The following is a 20,350-nucleotide window of genomic DNA, read 5'->3' on the forward strand; positions in this document are numbered from 1 at the left end:
GGTCATGTATATATATATGCGAAGATACATCCAACTTGCACGATGATGAAGAGGATAATATGGTGCCATTCCCCAAACAAATCCGAATTAATAATTTACTGCACTTATACTCAGGTTGTGAAATCGATTCTTGTGGCGTATTTTCGCTATAAGTCGGTCCACACAATAGGAAACTGTAGACATCGAGGTCTCATCTTAATCTTTAAAATGTCGGAACTTCCTTAATTATTGACGTACTGACAAAATGTAAACACATTTTGCTTCATTTTTTCCCCTCAAGCTATTTTCATTGACATTGGTCTTGCTGAAGGAAAAAAAGTTTAGATTGATTTTATTTATTTTGGTCACGTAGGCCTACCCTCTGAATCTTGCGCCTTCATCTCAGCAAGGCCTTTAGGACACATTGTAGGCCTTCTGATTCCAACACGGTTTGAGGTTGTTTCACTTTTAAATGTACAAAATTATGTTTCAAGGCAGTCGCGTGTGTATCTTGCGTTCTTGTAACACGAGAAAGTATATCGCAGATTTTTGAGAGGAACATATCTTCCATATTTTCTGACATGAACACAGATTATACATGTAATAAAGACATTGAAATACGAATCAACCAAACTTCAGTTATTTTTGACTAAATGACACCTCCTTCCGTCAGAAACACTACTACTTCACTTTCACCTCGACTGTAAGAAATGTTTTATTTTTCTATGAAATTCATATTCACAATGTGCACATATTAAGACATGAAGAATTGCTTACCCCAGATTTTGCAGAAAACAAATTTCCATCTGGAGTACAGAGCATAAAAGCAAACAGAACATATATATACAAATACAAATAAAATATTAAAAAAACTGGCAGGTTAAGAGCAAGCAAACAAGCCGGAAAACATTAAATGGATTATCAGTAATAAAGACGTTCAAGTGGAATGAACTAGAATTGGACAACAAAACATGACAATCGGGATCAGGATCTCGCTAGTTACAGCACTATTGAAGTGAAGAAAATCAGTTGATTTCTGATCATCTAAGTCATTAATTACAGTCCATCTGTCACGTTCTTTTTCTCAATGCTGCTTGTCGTTGGCATATTTGGAACACTTGGCTGACAGAGGCACGTTCAACTGCAAGCATGGTCGCAATCGACGGCGCAGTGAAAATATGAACTGGATTATTACCAATAAGTACGTTTTCGACATGATTAAGATCATCAGCAAATTCTGCATACGTCTGATAACGATCCTGTTGATTGGAAACAGTTGCGTTGTAGTAAGCCTCACCCTAAACTCAAACTCACCCACCCAACCTGTTCTTACTTAGGTATGCTACTTTGACGGGAATGCTGCTTTGTCGAGAAACCGGCAGTTCCAGTCCATATCAACTGTTGATGAGAATTAGGACAAAGGTGCGGCGCTGGATACAAAGGACAAGAGCGAAAAGCACAAGAGCGAAAAGCACAAGAAGGAAAAGCACAAGAGCGAAAAGCACAAGAAGGAAAAGCACAAGAAGGAAAAGCACAAGAAGGAAAAGCACAAGAAGGAAAAGCACAAGAAGGAAAAGCACAAGAACGAAAAGCACAAGAACGAAAAGCACAAGAAGGAAAAGCACAAGAAGGAAAAGCACAAGAACAAAAAGCACCACATTGATTGCACAGCCATGACATATAAGGAGAAAAAGGGACAACCAGCATCCTCAGTGACTTAGTCAATGATGACAGAATTGATCAAAATCAGTGATTTTTTTTTTTGTGCTTCTTTAAGGACTACCTAATTTATGAAGGTTAGATTTGTATTGAGCGTTTACACACTTTTATGGCCTTATATGAGAAGACTGGTTTTTTTTTTCAGGTTTAAAAATGGCCTTTAAAGCAATTGCTATGACGGAAACTTGGTTAAAGGAAAGTCAAATAAAAAATGTACAGATCAAAGGATAGAATATGCACTATGCAAATAGATTGGGTCAAACTGGTGGCGGCGTTGCTCTTTACGTTGACACACGCTTAAATTGCAAAATCATAGAACAGAAAAGTATGACTGATTAATTTGATGGAAGCATTAACTATAGAAATAATTAATGATATGGGTAAAAATCACTTGTGTATATAGACCGCCTGGTTCAGGAGCTGATTTGTTTACAGATAGAATTATTAAAATGTTTGAAGATTTCACAAACAAATCAATCATTGTATGTGGTGATTTGAATTGATATACAATTCTGGGGTCAGTATTTTTTCTTCTTCACCACTTTGTTTTATGCCGGTAAAAATATATACAATGTATTACAACTAATAGAGATTGAGTTCAAGAATATTATGAAGTTGTTCAATGTGATCAGTGTTAAAAAAAATATATATATATTAAATGCCGCTAAAATTATAAAATCACTAGTTTATTTCTTATTTCTCAGCTCTTTGCATGCTGTTGCAGGAAAATAACATGAATTTATATAAAAGTGAAAATCAAAACGTCAATGTTTTAGTTATCATGTGCTTTATTTAGGCACACAGTACGCGTGATGGCCAGACTTACGTGCTAGTTAACTCTCTCTCTCATTAGCCAACATGCAGATCTTTAATAATCACACTACTGAAATACAGTAGATAAATAAAAATACAGCTTGAATAAATAAAAACAATCACAACTCCAACCACTCACTTTAAAATAAAAAAGTAGTTTTACTTACAGTGCATACGTACATTATTGATACTTGTGTCAGTTAATGTCAGATTTAAGACTTTAAGTAAGTAATCTATAAGGTTGACGTTAGTTTCCACCAAACTTAATTTATCTTAAAATACTTGTTTAACTCAAGTATTGCTTCCAATGGCGCTACATGAAACTTCCTGGCAGCCTTTCAAGGACAATTTACTAGACTTTTCTATTATTATTCATGAGTGAATTAATTTAAGCAAGTATCAACTATTTTTTTTCTTTTTTACTTTATTCATTAATTTTCAATAACGTTTATTTTTTATTTTATTTAGGACCTGGCAGATGAACTAACAACTTTTTCATCGAGCCGCCGACTACTGAATCCTAACCTCCAATTCCACTTGCAATGTGAAAGCAAAAAGAAGTGAGCGCCTTTTCCCCGATTGGCAAACCGATGACATAATGATGGTCAGACATCCAATGTTGAGAGAACTTGTGATCTATATCCCGACGACTCTGAAAAGTTGAGCGACATGGTAAAATCTTGATCTGTGTTGACTTGAAGCTGAGATAGCCAAACCAGAAGTTTATCCATTTCTTGGGTGGATCCACTCACTGCAAATGAAGACGCAACATTTTAATGGACAGGCATTGGTGATACCGTTTTGACCGATTCTGCATGAGAGGTATCAAATGATAAATTTCACATTTTTCCCTGTGGTCAGGTATGATTTTGAAAGGGAACAGCTTAGATGCTGACATCTACACAATGAGATATGTTTACATACGGTTAGGCACCCCGAAGTCCATGCTGCTCCGAAGTTGATGGTTTGACTCCATAATGTCCCTATTCAGCTCTTCAATCTGTTGTTCAATACCTGACTGCAAAGATTTCTTCTTGGCCTTGGCCTTGGCCTTGGCACCTGGGTCTAGACCCATGAAAAGCAAACATGAAAACCGAGGGATATTGAGATGATTGATTGAAATCACATGGAATTTAACAGTACTTACTCAGTGTCGATGGATAGGGAACAATCTCGTTTATGTCCTGTTGCAGCTTCTCAAGCTTCTCCTTGAAGTCTTTGAGCAACATTAGCTTTTGGCTCCTTGTCGCCTGCTCTATCACACGTTGAAGAGTATTTTTCATTATCTTCTTCTGGAACTTTTCCTCAATCCTCAGGCAGATGTCGTTCATGCGGGGGTTGAAGAGGCAGCCTCGGTTCTTTGCTGACATGTCTTCTATCTTCTTAAACAGCTTGTAGTGCTGGCTAATATCGTTATCTGTCATGTTCAGGCAGTGGTATCTGTTTCCACACTTGTCTACCAACCATCGCAGCGCACGGTGTTCCCTCTCAATATACTCCTCCAGGGATCTGTCTGCCAAAGTGTCCACATTTTTGAACAGAACCATCGTGTGGTTCCAGATGTCGTCACCAAAGAGCTTAATATGATCATCCAGGGCATCCTGATTGGCCTGGTCGAATTTGCATTCCATGGAAAGCACAATCAGAACAGCGTCAAAACCCGCAGGGCTCAGGGTCAGACCACTGACTATTTCTTGATCCTGCTCCGAGGTGCACTGAAGCTCGTTGTACCAGCCCGGGGTGTCGACTACTGTTACTTGCCTGCCAGCAATGTGTACCTCCCGGGCGTTACACTCCTCATTATGCTTAGCGGGGAACACTTTGCTCTGCAGGAAGTAGTTTGCTATTGTTGTCTTTCCTGACATCTTTTCACCAAGTAGCAAAATTCTCAGCTTGTTCAATGTTTTGACAGGACCTGTGAGGAGAAATAAAAATAGTAGTTAGTTGTAAAACGCCTGTTTGAAAGAGTGTAAGCCAAGTACTAAGGACACAAATAGCAAAATAGAGGTGGTGAAGCAGTTTGTGAAACAAAGACCGACCTGCATCAACCTAAAAGTAGTAAAGTTTTTTGTGTTACACATATCCATCTTCGACGGTGGACAGCAGAAAATAGAAAAGGTTTGCACACCTTTTCATTGAGTTTACTCCAGAGTTGAAAATAGTTGCTTATCTAATACAAAAGAGTTGAAAATAGTTGCTTATCTAATACTGTTCCAAATTGTAATAAAGCCCGTATCTCACTGAGCTGCGCAGGCTTGGGGACGGTTCGCACAAGTAGCGAGTGTTGCTTTTTCTTCCAACTTCCTAAAGTGTTGCAAAACATTGCAAAGCCTCTTACCACACTGTCTCAAACCCGTTATCTTGTAGCGGAGACATTTTTAACATATTCAAAATTTGATTGCAACAAGAAAATGGGTTTGAGAGTATAAAGAGGGTTTAGAGAGTGTGGCAAGAGGCTTTGCAACGTTTTGCAACACTTTAGGAAGCCGGCAGAAAAAGCAACACTCGCTATGTGTACGGACTCTGCCAAACCTGCGTCGCTCAGTGAGATACGGGCTTAAGAATCACCATCTGTCTTTTCCAAACACTCTCCCAAACATTCGCCCGTTGTCTGTAATTATCTCTAAAAGTTGCTAATGATTTTCACCAACATTCGTCGGAAAAGTTGACGTATCCGTCTACCTTTGCCAGTATTGGCCACACAGTATGATACTACCTTAAGTGTAACTTAGTTGTGAGATAGATACCTTTCAATGCTCTGGTGGAATTGGCTTGACTTCTCAATCGGGCGGCTATTGCCACTCTTCTTTCTTTCTCCTTCAGGTCCTTCAGCATCTTCTCATTGGGTGTAAAATGTTGCCATCCATTTCCTGCCAGAGTCAGAACGATTTTCTCCAGTAGCATGTCTACCTGACTGCAGTCGTCTGTGTTCACGTTGTCCAGGACCTGATATCTGTTACCGCACCGTTCCACCAGAGACTGCAGGGCATTCCCCTCGCTCTCGATGTATTCTTCAATTTTGTGTGATCCCAGCCAGTCTCCATGGCTGAACACCACCACTGTGTGGTCCCACACGTTCTGTCCGAGCAGCTCCACGTGAGTGGTTGCTGCTTCCAGGTGCCTGGAGTTAAACGAAGCATCTGCGTCGATCACCAGCAAGAAAACATGGGGCCCAGGGAGGCACATGGACATGCTGTGTAGTATCTCATCCTTGATCATTTCAGTTGTGTCGCATGCGGGGTAGCCTTTCTGCCAACCCGGCGTATCCACGACTGTTATCTCCACCGAGCCCACCGAGCCCTGCCGGACCTGACAAAGCATTGTTCTTGCTTCTTCGTGCTCTTTCATTCCCAAGATGGTGTTCCCTACAGAGGTTTTTCCAACAAATTGGCTGCCCAGGAGAATAATACGAAATTCCTGGACGGGTTCTGTTTCTAAATTTATCAGAATAAAAACAAGAGATTGTTGTTGAGTCGCTGACTTTAAGAAGACCATATCTGTTTTATTTGTGGGTGGGTTTTCAGTGCGATGCTTACCTGAAACGATCATTTCCAATTTCTTTCTTTGTTCCAAGGTCCGGCTCAATCTCCTTTTGGCTTTCTGAGCCACTTCTTCTTGCGTCTTCTTAATGGTGTGGAACATGCTTTTGTCTAGCATGTAGAAACTGTTGTCATTTTCATAGACCATGTTGTCAATCTTCTCCATCAGCTGTATGACTTGAGATGAGTTTCTCTTGTCCTTGTTGTTGAACACGTGGTATCTGTTCCTACACTTATCTACCAGCCAGGTGAGCGCTTCACCCTCGCTCTCAATGTGCTGCTCAATGGTCTTCTGTCCCAGGTAGTCTCCAAAGGTGAACAGCACCATGGAGTATCTCCATGCCCGCTCCCCCAGGAGCTTCATGTGTTCTTGCACGGTCTGCTTCTGGTTGAAGGAGAAGCTGGAATGTGTGGGTATGACAATGAGGAAGACATGAGGTCCAGGTGGATACTTGGAAGCGCAGAGCTTAAGTTGCTGCTTGTCTCTCTCTGGGATCTCGCGGAGGGAAAATGCGTTCTTCCATCCCGGAGTGTCAACCACCAACAGGTTCCAGCCTTTGACTATTTCGTGTCGGGCTTCCAACTCAGCTGTTCGAATGCGACCACACTCGAATCTTTCTTTTCTCAGTATGGTATTAGCTGATGAGCTTTTACCGCTCTGTCTCGAACCAATCACGACCAGTCTTCTGTCTTGTATATGTTCTGTGCCTGGAAAGCAAAAATACTTGATGTTATAGATGATCATCAGACAATGAAGCAGACTAAATTATTAGTTATAATAGAAAGCTGAGCTCTAAAGTAAAAAACAATTTAATTTCCCTCTTCAATAAAGTAGATCAATCAGTCTATCTCAGTGGTTCTTAACCAATAACAGGTGAGCCATGATTGGTCATGTTTAGACTTAATGGTGGCACATACAACATATTATTGGAAAGATTGGTCTGGCTGTGATTGACAGCAGCAACTCACGAAGAAGCCGCTTAAGGAAGTGTGTTCGAGAATGAGCAGGTCACTTCCTGTTGATTTTAGGCCACTTCTGAGTCACTTCCCGTTGAAATCACGTCACTTTCTGTTAAAAATGGGTCACTTCTCGGGTATAGCTAGCTCATGGTATCAATTGGTGGAATATATTCAAGTTGGAAAGTGAATCAGATGAAAAATGTGGAAGTAAATGTGAAATGTAGAATCTCCCATTAAAAATGAATGTGGAATATAGTAGGGTACAAAATGGGGAATTGTGGGTAAGGTGTGAATTTTGGAACTGAAAAAGATGGAAGTGCTAATGGCGTGAATTGGTGGAATATATTGAAGTTGGAACGAACTGAATCTAGTGAAATATGTATAATATATGTGAAATGTAGAATCTCCCATTAAGAATGAGTGGGGAAAAGTAGGGTACAAAAAGGGGAATTGTGGGTAAGGTGTGAATTTTGGAACTGAAAAAGGTGGAAGTGTTCATGGCGTGAATTGGTGGAATATATTGAAGTTGGAACGAATTGAATCGAATGAAATATGTATAAGTATATGTGAAACTTTACCCTCGTGACAGGTGCCAATACCAATGACAGCATATTTTAAGTGTTCTATTTTTTTCCGTCCATTGTTTATTGTTTTAAATTGTTGTTGTTTTAAATAATTTGTCAGTAAATAAAAATGATTTACTTGATAATTTTTTTCAAAAGATACTCCACATTAAGTACTTTATACGTACAGTAATAGAGAGCAGGACTGTACTTCCTCAAATAGTTTCAGTTAGAACTAAAACACAGCTATGCTCCCACTGAATTCAACTCTGTCGGTTTCCTGGTCTTTCTTTGTGCCAACAATGGAAATTTTTAACTAATTGGCATTGGCCGCTTAAGGAAGTGTGTTCGAGAATGAGCAGGTCACTTCCTGTTGATTTTAGGCCACTTCTGAGTCACTTACCGTTGAAATCACGTCACTTTCTGTTAAAAATGGGTCACTTCTCGGGTATAGCTAGCTCATGGTATCAATTGGTGGAATATATTCAAGTTGGAAAGTGAATCAGATGAAAAATGTGGAAGTAAATGTGAAATGTAGAATCTCCCATTAAGAATGAGTGGGGAAAAGTAGGGTACAAAAAGGGGAATTGTGGGTAAGGTGTGAATTTTGGAACTGAAAAAGGTGGAAGTGTTCATGGCGTGAATTAGTGGAATATATTGAAGTTGGAACGAATTGAATCGAATGAAATATGTATAAGTATATGTGAAACTTTACACTAAATACACAGACTAACGACACAACAAGACACACCTGGGGCAAGACACAAGTGGCTGAGGGCACTGATTGGATCACACGAGGAAGGGCAGAATCACAAGGAAAACAGAACCCAAAACATGACAGTTTAGGTGTCTAATAAAATAAGTAATTCACAGAAAACCAGTAATCAACAATTCCTTCGCTTAGGAAAAATCCGTTTTTTTTTATGGCGTCTGTTCAAATGGTTACACTCAAAAGCACCAAACAAAACAAAACCTACAAGAGCAAGGCAAATGTCGGACCCCCCAGTAAAGTAAAGAAAAGTAAACACCAAACATATAAACATGAACTCTTTGTTGACAATTTCATGTCCATTGAACAGGTGCAGGAATAAACTCACCCTTCTCATCCGCCATTCTTCCTGATTTCTTCTTCAAATAAAGTGAAAGCGAGCACTGTAATCCACAACAAATACTTTTTTTCCTCTTTCTCTATTCTTCACCAAAAACAACTTAAAAGCAAAGTACTGTGAGATTTATCTCAACAGTCTGCCTCACCTTGCAGAACTGCGTGTTGACTGTTGGTAGGGTGTGTTCATGAGGAAAAGCCGTCCTACTGGTTTAGTGAGGTTCACGGTAAACGCCCAAACAGTCGGTAGCCTATGAATAGTTTTTTTTTTATGTCAACCCATGGCGACGTTTCTCTTAATGCTTGCTGAAAATGCGTTGTTTTGGAAATACGACAGCGTTGTCAGCGGTGCAAGAATGACTCATATAAATATTTTCATGTTTTTTAATACAATAAAATGGCAGCATAAGAATAATATACACATAGGCACATGAAAAGTCAAAACGCCAGAAAGGCAGAAACATTAGATAATTTCGTAAACAGAGTAACAACACATCAAAGTTTAAGTTTCAAAATACAGCTCTGTTTTTAATAAACGGCGCCCCTGTGTGGTCGACAACATGTGGGCACACAGCAGTGATCACTCGGCATACTGTCATCTCTCCTCTTTTTCGATGCCTTGACAAATGCACGCAACCACACACGAAAAAAATACTCTAAAACGCTGACAACTGGTTCGAGGTTCTCTGAAGGAAAACAGGAATGGTTGAATTGGAAAAAATACTGTTTTAAAATGGCCAGCAATGACTCCTGATCTCAATCCGATTGAAAATCTTTGATATGAGCTGAAATGTGCCATTGAGAAAAGAAACCTGCAAACATTCAAGAACTTGGACAATTTGCAAAGGAAGAGTGGGGCAAAATAGCAGCGGAGAAGTGCAAGAAGTTTGGAGATGGCTACAAGAAACGTTTGGAAGCTGGAAAAGGGTGTGCAACCAAATATCAAAGAGGGGTGCCATTATTGCTGCACATGCTGTGTTTTCTATTTCTTCTTTGGAATTATATTATGTAAGTTGAAAAACAATTTCCCTTGCTGAATTACTTTGGACACACAATTAAAAGGTCCTGATGATATAAATTTGGTACATTTCCATTTATTTATGAAGATATTGTCGAGATAAAAAAAAAATGAAGGGGTGCCAATAACAGTGAGCTGGACTGTAGCTTCACGTCCTCGATAGAGGCGAGTGGGAGCCTTTATTTGCCCGGATACAGCAGGTTGGACATCTCCATCCAGGACAGATCCCACTGTACCTCCGTCACATCCTGCTTAGTGGCTGGAAGAACGGCTGCAGGAGTTTCCTCGCCAGAAACTGTCCAACAGCTGCGCGTGTAAAGCATCTTGTACCTTCACAAGAATTGTTAAAAGGATCAATGAGATTCCTGACACTAGCAGGGGAGGCAGAGGGGGTACGTGCCCCTGCTCAAACGTGATTGGACCCCGCAGAGACTACAACGTGTTCTGACTTGTTTACAAATTCGCTACCATAGGAATTGAACTCCGTCATAAACCGAGGAAATGCTGTATAGTGAAATAAAAGGTCATATCTTTTAGGATGCCACTAACCTGAAGTGATGAATTAGCAGGATAGCAAGTGGGAAGAGGATCAGAAGAATGCCTGAAACAACGATCCATATCCAGGAGCCTGTAAAAAGAACCACCCATATGTGTTTTAATGTATACTGTAGTGATGTACTTCAAAAATACTCGTGGATGTGGCACATAAATACATTCAGTCACCTGCTATATCATTCTTTTGAGACAATTCTTAGACGATTAGTCAATTTTATCAATTCATTTGAGTCTATTTGTCTGCATTTTTGTAAATCAAAGTGTACTGCTTCAACTAACAACATGGCCGCATGCTACGTAGCTCACAAAAAGCACAGTTATCACTACCAAATTAGTGGATTGACTTTCTGGATTGACTTTCTGCTCCAAAAATAACAACATAAGCGGAATCATTTTCACATTGTTCTCCGTACGGCAAGAAATGAGCCCGGTAGCTTCCGAGACCCAAATATTCTGCAGAGGTCTCCTCTCCTCATCTGTGCAACTCTGCGTGTGACAACATATGATTAGCAGCAGAGCCGTGCAGCTGTGCCGCATTTAAAATGTTAATTAATGATCATGTTTACATTCAGAACATGTTTTGTCCCATTTTTGCCTATAAAGAAAGATTTATTTGAAGTGGTCTACAGTATATTAATTCTCTAGAAATTGATGCAAATTAATGCTGGGCGTTCTGGAATAAACTGGTATCAGGAGAAATTATGAAAATTTCAGAAGAGAAAATACAAACATTACTTCTTCATGTGCTTTTTCTACAAATAAAGGGGGGGTAAACCAATAAAAATTGGAAATTGGATTTTAGTGGCGAAAATGCAGACATTTTATGAAAAGGCCAGCATTCACCTCTATCGCATACAAATCAAGATAGTGACATGTATTGATGAGTTTACCAGAAGTGGAGCCAGCTGACACATCCGCAGATAATAAGCTGCCTAGAACAAACAGAAAAGACACCATTGAGCAACTGAAAGGAGAGAAAATCCAACAGGGATGATCTTACTTCTTACTGATAACCAGCTCTGTGGGCTCTCCAGCTTTCCGTCCTGTGACGCACACTTGTAAAAGCCTTCGTGCACCTTGCTCACATTCTCTATGGTTAGTTTTATTTCTGTGCCTGGACCGGGAGAACTGTAGGAGGACGTTTCGACGCCATTCCTGAAGAAGGTGGTCTTTGTGTGGTTGCCTTTCCGGTAGCGACATGCTAACACCACGCTGCCCCCGTGGGGTACCGAGAAGGCAGGGGTCCTCATGATGACCGGACCAGCTGTGGGACACAGATAAGTAATAAAAAAATAATAAAAAATCACAATATGCTGTGTTTGCATCCTTCTGAGGACTCACAGCTGACAGTTATGTGGACCGCGTTGCTGCGGCCTTCAGCGCCCTCGCACCAGTATAGCCCACTGTGGCCCCGAAGGGCAGAGACGACACAGGTGCTAGATCTCCCTGGACTGACAAAACTGTCTGGTGATAACAAGCATGCACCAGTCTTGGAGTCAGCAGTCCTTATTAAGTGGCTGGTAGAAGTTTGCCTCAGGACCCAAGCAGAGGAGTTAGTCAGGGTCTCAGGGCAGTGCAAGGTGATGGTCTCACCTACGAACATGTGCCTGGTGCTGGGGGTCAGAGTCATGGAAGGTGGGGGCAGCTCTGAGACACACACACACATACAGCCAAAATACAAAAAGACAGTCAAATGTTCGATACCACTTTTGTCAGACCAATACCGTGGTAAAAACTGAAATCTTAAGATATCATTTCTTAAATGTAACCTAAATTTGTTAATTTTGCTTTGACAAGTTGTTTTTACTTAAAATAAAATTGCCAGACAAGATCATTCTGCTTATTTTAAGATACTTATTACTTAATCATCTTATTTGATAAAGCAGTCTTGGCATTGAGTGTTAACAGCCAGTTTTAAGTACTGTGAGGCATAAAACAAACATTTTCCACATTTTAAGACGACTAACCAACATTAAAAGCCCTGAACTGGGGTTTCATAAATTTAATTATCTTATTTAAAGATTTTGCACAATCTAGTAATAAGATAAATGGAAAAATACAAATCTGAAAACAATCAGACAAAAGTGCAATTTAGCTCTTTATTGTAACCATTTTTTTCCATGTAAAAATTAGCTCTTTTGTTATATTTAATAAGCTCATCATTCCTGATACTGACACCACTATCTTTGATACATAAAATAAAAAAAATATGTAAGAATGATCCAGCTGTAACAATTACACAGAATTATAAAGAAATACCGCAACATATCCCATTATAGCATTTTTCTTCTAACTTTCATGAACTTAATGGCAAATTTTGAATCCTCTAAATACAAATTTCTAGTTCCTGATCGAAAAACGGCCACAAGAGGGAGGCTGATACAAGTATCGGGCCAATAAAGCGAGTACCGATACCATGAAACAAGGCCTGGTATCGGCCATCACTGCTTAATAAGAACATAAAGTGTTTGTTTGTTTTTATTCTTGTCTACAAATAGTTGGGTTTCTATAGTGACACCCACTAATTGTACAATGAGCAAAAAAGCTATATCTGTGATTGCCTATAAATGTAACGAGATCATGACAAAGAAATGTTTCTATTCAACATGTCTTTGGACTAAGCACAAAAACAGCTAGTGGCATTGTTAATGTGGGCCCCAAATCAATAGGTGATGAAGTGCTTCCTCCATAAATGAAAATGTCTGTCTTTGTGTGTGAACCGCCAGTGACACCCTGATAAAGACAAGCACTACACAAAATAGATGAACGGATGAATGGAGATGAATGTAGTTTATAGTTGTATGGCGCCTCCAAGTGGATAAGAGTGTGAACAGGCTGCAGCCAGTCGAGGGAAAGTCTTTCAGACTTTTGTGCTGTTTTCATGCATCTAGTAAAAAAGACATCTATCAAAAATGCAAAGAATTGCATTTAATCTAATGCAATTAATGGTTACCAAAACATCACTGTGACTATTGCCAAACAACAAAATGTTTACTCACCTGACACACTCAGAGTAACTGGCCTGCTTAGGAGCGCTACTGTAGTGTTACTGTCGAAGCAGCACTCAGCCTGACACCAGTACCTGCCGGCGTCCTCCCCCATCACGGCGGTGATGGAGTAGCTGCTGCCAGAGGGCAGGTGCCGGGGGTTCTTCCCAGGTTCATTCCGGAACCAGCTGTAGCGCCACGCCAAAGTGGAGTTGGACGCCACCGTGCACCGCAGCAACACACACTCCCCAAGGAAGATTCTCATTCCCGGCGGCCAGACGGTCACGCTGACCTTCGAGTCGTCTGGGTTGGAGGTTTGATTGTGATTTAATGACAAATGATGAGAGATCCTTCACACTTAATGTTAATGTGTGTCTAATATGGGTGCAATAGAGTGGAGAATGGCTGTGCTGGGCAATTTTGGAAATATTAAAAGTTGGACATTAACGAAATATATTTTCGAAAACATTTTTACTTTGGTTTATTTGCAACTAGTCCTTTAACCAAGTGAGGTCATTGCTCATTAAAATTCATGACTGCTGAATATTGTCCTTGGGACAGGGGAATTCACTATGCGGGATATAAATTCAACTTAATTAGCATTAAACTTGTGTCTCTCTCACGCCGAAGTTCCCAGTGATAAACCGTCATGCAATTTTAATTTAAGTTCCCATAAATTATTAGAAATGCCCATAAATTCCCATATTAATTCCCAGCCTTGCAAAACAATTCAACTCACTATAAGCAACAGTTTGGCAAAAATGTTACAATTAATCGAAAACAGGCTTCAACTGATTATTGCCACTCACACTTTCACATTAAACATAAAGCAAAGAGAATTACACATTGTGTATTTAAAACAACACAGCTTTGCCATCTTAATGCTAACAATGCAAAACACCATTGACATGCTAACGTTAGCATCTATAATCGCTGTTTTAGAAACAATGGATATTTAAACATGAACAATAGAGCAACACATTTAGACAGATAATATAACAATACTCACAGGCATATATAGTTTTATCCTCTATGAAAAATGATTAAAACGAAACGGCATCTTACTGAATCACTTAAAGTAGTAGTGCAAGAGGTGACGTCTATTCTTCTTTGATTTTGTCTGCAGGAGTGTACACTTATACTGCCTCCCAGTGGTCAAGGGGGGCACACAACATGGAGCAGAACAATGTGCTGGAATGCAGCACGAAATCATGATGCACAAACTGCTTAATTTTTTTTTACATTGTATTGATTGAATTATATTATCTTATTATTCTATGTTTTATTAAGTACAATATGCTAGTGTATTTGAGTGCTATTTTCCCTTAATAAGAGACAAACATTTTTGGGGGTGGAGGATCGTCTGGAACGGATAAATGGCATTTCTATTCACCTCAAAGTGGAAAGATGATTTGAGATACATGGGTTTTGAGTTACAAGCGTAATCACTTACACACACAACTTCTCAAAGCAACACTGTGTATAGCATTTATTTACAATTATAGAGCAGAAATATTATTTTAACAGTTTCTGGTATGTAGTGATATTTTAATCAGAATTATATCTGATATAATTGATGATATGATGATATAATAAATCATGTCTCTATTTGTTTCGTTTGCTGGCAGTTTCCCTTGTCTCATGACACTTTTGAGGGAATTTGTTATAGTGCTTACCTTGTGAAGCTGCGACAAGGAGTACAAATGCTGCTACATCTGAAATAAAAAACACATTTTACACACACATACACACACACGATCGTGGCTTGAACTTTTACCAATGTTGCGCAATATACAATAACAATACAGCAAAATGTTGTTCATGTTGTATAATTTCAAAGAGCCAACACAGACCAAATATTGGAAAATAACTCAAAATTAAATGGCATTGTGGTACAAAACAATTATTTCCAAGTTTTGTGAAAGCCCTGCAAATTGCGTTTATGTTTTGCAATCTTTACTATGCAGGGCTTCACAAGTCTGGACCAGGCACACACACACACACACACACACGCACCCCCCCCCCCCCCCCCACACACACACACAGTTGTAGTGATCCTTGTGAGCCTTTTACACGTGTGATGTAACACAGGACAGCCTCTCACTCCTTAATGAATCTTTTACGCGGACTAGTTGTCCTCATGGGAGTGCCAGGAATGTGCAATGTACTTGCTGTATTTTCCTCTCTCTCTTTCTCTATCACATACATAAACACACACATACACGCACTTATTTGCGCAATACCTTGCTTGAAGGCTAAATTAAAACTAGACAAGGTTCCTTCCACAATGCATTCTCTGTGATGCAACAAATGCAAATGTAGCTACCATTAAAAACATTCAGCTTCTTTAGAAAAATAAAAAAAAACATTCAGCTTCCAATAATTAGGCCAGCTCATTGAAACCATATATTTTAATGATATTGAATCCATGATTGGGGGGGGGGGCTATTAAAGTTAAAATCATGAGATGCCATACTTTGTATTTTTATCAGAATACGTTAGATGACAATCTAACTTAAAAAAAAATACAAGAATTTGCAACCATTAATTTACTCACCCAGCAATGAAGAGATGAGGATGATGTTCATTCCGTCCAGACTTTGGGATCTTTCGCACAACCAAAAAGAGAAATATTTAGAAAATGTGTATTTGATAATAAAAAACATATATATTGGCTTTTCAGTCTCACGTGTTTAATTTTTGGCAGTGCTCGTACAATGCAAAAGGCAACGACAGTAGGCAGTCACAGCAGATAGTGATGGTCATCTTGGTGGAGACATTTCCTTCCTGTGACAAACAGTAAAGAGGCAGAGCATCAGATAAGGGGGAAAACACAGGGTAGGGAGATGTGGGGTGAAAGATCCCCTAAACTAAATAAAATTATTTATTTAAACAAGAGCTAAAGTCTTCAATTAACCTTACTTGCGTGGTTTTGAAAAGTGAGAGGAACACTGAGGACTCAGAAAACAAAGACTGGAGATGATTTTCAAACACAGAACATCAGCGTTTTGCACTTCAGGGCCACCGTAGAAATGTGATGCACACACGCTAAACGTTATGGGGTAGATGCCACGCACTTCCGACTTCCAGGTTTCACACATCAGCGCCGTTTCCGGCCACTGCTGGCCGAGTTCCAACACTCGCACCCCCACCCCTGCGGCCGGGAGGGCGTTTCCGCTATCTGAAATGCTTCGGACACTGAGACAGACACTACACACTCGCAGCCTCGCACCTGTTGACTGGAACGCGCAACCGAGGGGCATAAAGGCGGAAGAGCAAGTACTGTGACATGGCCCACATGTTGCAAACCAGAAACAATAACAAAGTTGATGGGTGAAAACCCGGAAGTCGGAAGTCCCGTGGCATTATAGTCCATATTACCATGCTGCCCAATGATGGTAAGGTAGTTAATTTTACTCACATTCACACGTAGATCTGGTGTCTTCCCAGTGTTCCCAGGCTTGAATTACGACACAAAAATTGCTAATTTGATCACCCCAATTTTTGTTATGAAGTGACCTAACAGACAAAAGTTTGCAGTTTGAAACTGCTAGCAATATTTCCAGATTTTCCACTCCCGCCCGCCATTTTGACCAAAGCCACACCCCTCACTAATGTCAAGCGCGCTACCGTTGTTCTTAGCCATAGCTGCTACATAGCTAGGATGATCTATTTTTGACTGTTACATTGTTGTTACCCTTGTTTTGTCTGGAGAGCTGTCCACTTCCTTCTTTTTAACTTTTTATTTCTAACTGGAGGTGAATAATTAGGTCAATGAAACCGAGGCTGTCTGTAGAGTGAGTTTGGGTGAAATTTCTTGATCAAGGTGTAAAATTCATGGTATAAAATCTATAGGCCAGTCAGGGATAATTTTTCCAAAAATCATTTAAATAATATTCTACTGTCAGGTCATACAGACAGCTTTAACATATGACAAAGTGTTTCTTTTTTCCCTCAAGTTCTCCTTTAACTCAAATCTCCCGCAGGTAACCCCTCCCACCCTCTTCCCTTCTCCCCCTCACCCCTCCCTCCTCTTGCTCCCCTCCTTCCCTTCACACACATCCATCCTCCCATAATCCATAGGTTTTCTTCCGGGAAGCTCGTGCGCGCTGCAGGAATGCCTGCAAAAGCGACCATTGTTATTGTCCGTGATTGAGGAAGAATAACAAGAGGGCGTCCATCCAGAAGAAGAAGAAGAAGGAGTTAAAAAAAGGAGCAGTGGGGCCAGCTGCTGCAGCCTGCAGCCTGCAGCCTGCAGCCATGGCCGCGAAAGAGATCACCGTTTTCGGCTTCGCGAGTGTGAACAAGGACATCACAGGTGGGTCTTCTTGTGCTTCTGCCTCTTGAACCATCCCCCGCCCTTCTCCTCCCCTTCCTCCTCCGCCTCGCTGCGGGCTCGAGTCGGCATCGTCCGCGCCCCCTTCTCCTCTCCTTCGAACGCACGCAGTTTGTTACACGCGTGACATCTTTTTTTTTATATTCATGTGCAGATGCATGCAGGAGTGAAACGTGGAGGTTTACTTAAAATGCAGCTTTACTGTAAAGAAGCCCGCGCACGGCATGAAAATTGTGTTGTAACAGGATGTTACGATAATAGGTAGGCGATTTATTAGATTGCCATCTGATTAGAAGCCTTTAAAGTGTGTCATTTCAGGGGTTTTTTCTTCTGCCATCCAGTGTGTGGAAAAGGGAGGGAGGGGGTGCTCTAAGGCAGATGTTCCATGCATCTTTTCAGCAGTAATACCTGATCAAGGCCAAAGTGTTCAAATACTCTGCTATTTTAGTGCTATTTTTACAATTGCTGTATCCTAGTGAGCACAAACACTCTGGTTGGTTCTGGTGCTCTGTTAATTACTCGTAATGGCCCTTGGAGTCGCACTGTGATGATTGAATCAAGCATCACTTCATTCAAATCAACCTCCACCTTCCTGGTAAAAAGAAAAAAAGGGGGTGGGCTGCTCCGGAGCGAGGGGGCAGAGGGGGGGGGGGGGGCAGCCTGTAGGCTGGCACAAGGTCGTCTAAAGACCCCCTTGTGTCTCTGGGGGGACGTTGCTGTCGGCTGAATATGTGTTTCTGTAATTCACCTGAAGGGCATTGCAGTGGACTGGTGAGTGACACGTCGCTCTCACAGTTGAGCAGTCTCAAGTTTGAACCTCAGCTCAGTTTGCATGCTGCCACATTTCAAAAACATGACAGTTAGGTTCACTGAATACTCGGAATTGCCCTTAGTTGCAAATGTGAGTGTAGATGATTGTTTGTCTATATGTGCCCTGTGATTGACTTAACGATCAGTCAAAGGTGTACCCCAGCTATCGCCTGAAAGTCACATGTGATAGGCTCTAGCTCACCTGCAGATGACGCACACACAAGATACTTAATTAGATACACCTGCATATTCCAGGAGCGCCCATGGGTCATGAAATCAGTTTTCCTGATTTATTGGGCATGGACCCTCATCAGCTGTAATAATAATTACATGACTCATTTCTATTACTAGAACATGTGCTTGCCTACGGTGCGAAAATGCTGCTTCCGTGGATGTCACAATTTACCAAACAATTTGTTGTCTACTGGTATATTTAAATTTCCTAGTGCCACTGTATGTATTTTGTGTTATTCAGGCTAGCATGTTGGAACACAAAGTGAATATATAACTAGCAACAAGTATGTGCTCAAATGTCTGTCATGTCATGGGAAACTCATTGATTGTTAATTAATTAGAAAATACTTCACTAAGTGTCATCTTCTTGTCTCTTTCATCCACAGACAGTATCAGGAAGGTCGTCGAAAAATCAACCATCAAGTTCATTTGCGGTATTAAGCTCGACACCAAGAGTGGTAAAACAGAGGACCGGATACTGGTAAGCTTGAAGGCTTCGTTAGTATTTATTATTATTATTATTATTATTAGTAGTAGTAGTAGTAGTAGTAGTAGTAGTAGTAGTAGTAGTGTGACGAGTCGGTTTGTATAGTGCCCAGTTTTCCACGTCAATTTACACCACATGGAATGTGTCGTTCAAAACGAGACATGCTAATGGACGTCAACATGGCAAGGTACGATGGTCTGATGTATGCACCAATCGCAAACTCATCTACTTGTGATTATTTTTTTTATTCTGGAGGACTCAAGGGTCATAAAGAAAGCAGGCCTCTTTAGCCAAATGGAATGTCTAGAGCTAAAGGGGCAAGCTAACGTTAGCATGTTTGTTCAGTTTGTGACAATGAATAATTTGCTTGACCAATAAGTGACTAGCGGTTGAATCTTGGGAGCCATTGTGCTAGAAAAACTTTCTGCCATACGTATCATTAGCGAGTAGAGAGGATCCTCTGTTGAACAACCACTAGACTGCGATGTTACCCTCCAGCACAAAGGGAGGGTGCCAAAAAGTGATGTCTGGCTACTACTTTTGATAGCTTTCCCAACTATTTTTCTATGGCATCTCCAATTGTACCAAATTGTACAGCTTGTTGAAAAGGGGATTTTGTTAAGCACACGAAAAAAAGACTAGGGTAGGAGGGTGGGTTCCTTAGATGCCACCGTGGAGGCAGTAGGGGGGCTGAGCAGTCCACGGCGTTTGAGTCCAGGGCACTTTCATCTGAGAATATGGGGCAGAGATGCAAGATCTCTTTTTTTGTTTGCTGGAGTAAAGTATTGCCAGTTTATCTAGATTCAATCTGGCGCAATCAGCTCGCCCGCTATGAACTTGGAATTGATGAAAAGGGTGAAGCCAGTGGCTTTGCATCAACTGCAGCCGTGACTCATGAGAAGGATTTAGATCAAGATTTATACAACGTTCAATCACTTTTGGTTTTATGACTTAAAACCTACAGTAGCCGCAGTTGTCCTGCCTGCAAAACCCCGATAGGCCAATGAGCTTTTATCCCGGCCTGAGCGGGTCTGGCTTTTGGCAGCTTGTGCTGCTTTGTGGATGTGTTAATGATTCATCGTGTGGCAAGAGCAGGCAGTTAAATAAAAAAAAATTCTTGCATGTGCAGCCTTTGATTTCCACGCACTTTGATATGTCTAAAAAAAATCCTTCCAATAATCTCCCTCCATAGCACCTCTCATTTACCGCTTTCTCTTTAGAAGGGGATGCCTGGGTTATGTCGCC

At 40.6% G+C, this 20,350-nt stretch overlaps 3 protein-coding genes across 13 annotated transcripts in view; 1 reads left to right on the top strand and 2 right to left on the bottom strand.

Annotated features, from left to right (window-relative positions):
- Positions 1 to 676: 676 nt before the first annotated feature.
- Positions 677 to 8,867, bottom strand: LOC147166295 (GTPase IMAP family member 8-like). 2 transcript variants are annotated; one of them, XM_086089314.1, is made up of 6 exons: positions 8,671 to 8,867; positions 6,048 to 6,758; positions 5,259 to 5,945; positions 3,659 to 4,426; positions 3,436 to 3,570; positions 677 to 3,262 (listed from the first exon to the last, which is right to left on the bottom strand). In XM_086089314.1, exons 1-6 carry the CDS (start codon positions 8,684 to 8,686, stop codon positions 3,117 to 3,119), a joined length of 2,463 nt encoding a protein of 820 aa, XP_085945440.1. In that variant the 5' UTR covers positions 8,687 to 8,867; the 3' UTR covers positions 677 to 3,116. The 2 variants fall into 2 exon arrangements, with proteins under 2 accessions (XP_085945440.1, XP_085945439.1); XM_086089313.1 differs by having other exon boundaries at positions 3,436 to 3,576.
- A 181-nt stretch (positions 8,868 to 9,048) lies between these two features.
- On the bottom strand, positions 9,049 to 17,219 carry LOC147166296 (Fc receptor-like protein 5). Of its 5 annotated transcripts, XM_086089321.1 has the most exons (11): positions 16,660 to 17,219; positions 15,928 to 16,025; positions 15,796 to 15,845; positions 14,915 to 14,953; positions 13,251 to 13,541; positions 11,845 to 11,898; positions 11,593 to 11,715; positions 11,252 to 11,515; positions 11,142 to 11,183; positions 10,246 to 10,324; positions 9,049 to 10,026 (listed from the first exon to the last, which is right to left on the bottom strand). In XM_086089321.1, the coding sequence occupies exons 2-11, from the start codon at positions 16,002 to 16,004 to the stop codon at positions 9,876 to 9,878; spliced, it is 1,170 nt and encodes a 389-aa protein (XP_085945447.1). In that variant the 5' UTR covers positions 16,005 to 16,025; positions 16,660 to 17,219; the 3' UTR covers positions 9,049 to 9,875. The 5 variants fall into 5 exon arrangements, with proteins under 5 accessions (XP_085945447.1, XP_085945444.1, XP_085945442.1 ...); XM_086089318.1 differs by having other exon boundaries at positions 11,593 to 11,898; positions 15,955 to 16,025; XM_086089316.1 differs by having other exon boundaries at positions 11,593 to 11,898.
- LOC147166297 (capping protein, Arp2/3 and myosin-I linker protein 3-like) overlaps positions 16,603 to 20,350 on the top strand; it is a 28,676-nt gene continuing 24,928 nt past the window's right edge. For 4 of the 6 annotated variants that reach the window (XM_086089304.1, XM_086089310.1, XM_086089307.1 and 1 more), the window contains exons 1-2: positions 17,184 to 17,556; positions 19,005 to 19,099. In XM_086089304.1, coding sequence (XP_085945430.1) covers positions 17,499 to 17,556; positions 19,005 to 19,099 — 153 coding nt within the window. In that variant the 5' untranslated portion in view covers positions 17,184 to 17,498. Of the gene's footprint in view, positions 16,637 to 17,182; positions 17,557 to 19,004; positions 19,100 to 20,350 lie in introns of those variants that run through there. The other 2 variants (XM_086089306.1, XM_086089309.1) reach the window with 2 other exon arrangements.

Source organism: Leptonotus elevatus, chromosome 11, assembly GCF_054856555.1.
Source record: "Leptonotus elevatus isolate MCC_2025b chromosome 11, RoL_Lele_1.0, whole genome shotgun sequence".
NCBI lineage: Eukaryota > Metazoa > Chordata > Actinopteri > Syngnathiformes > Syngnathidae > Leptonotus > Leptonotus elevatus.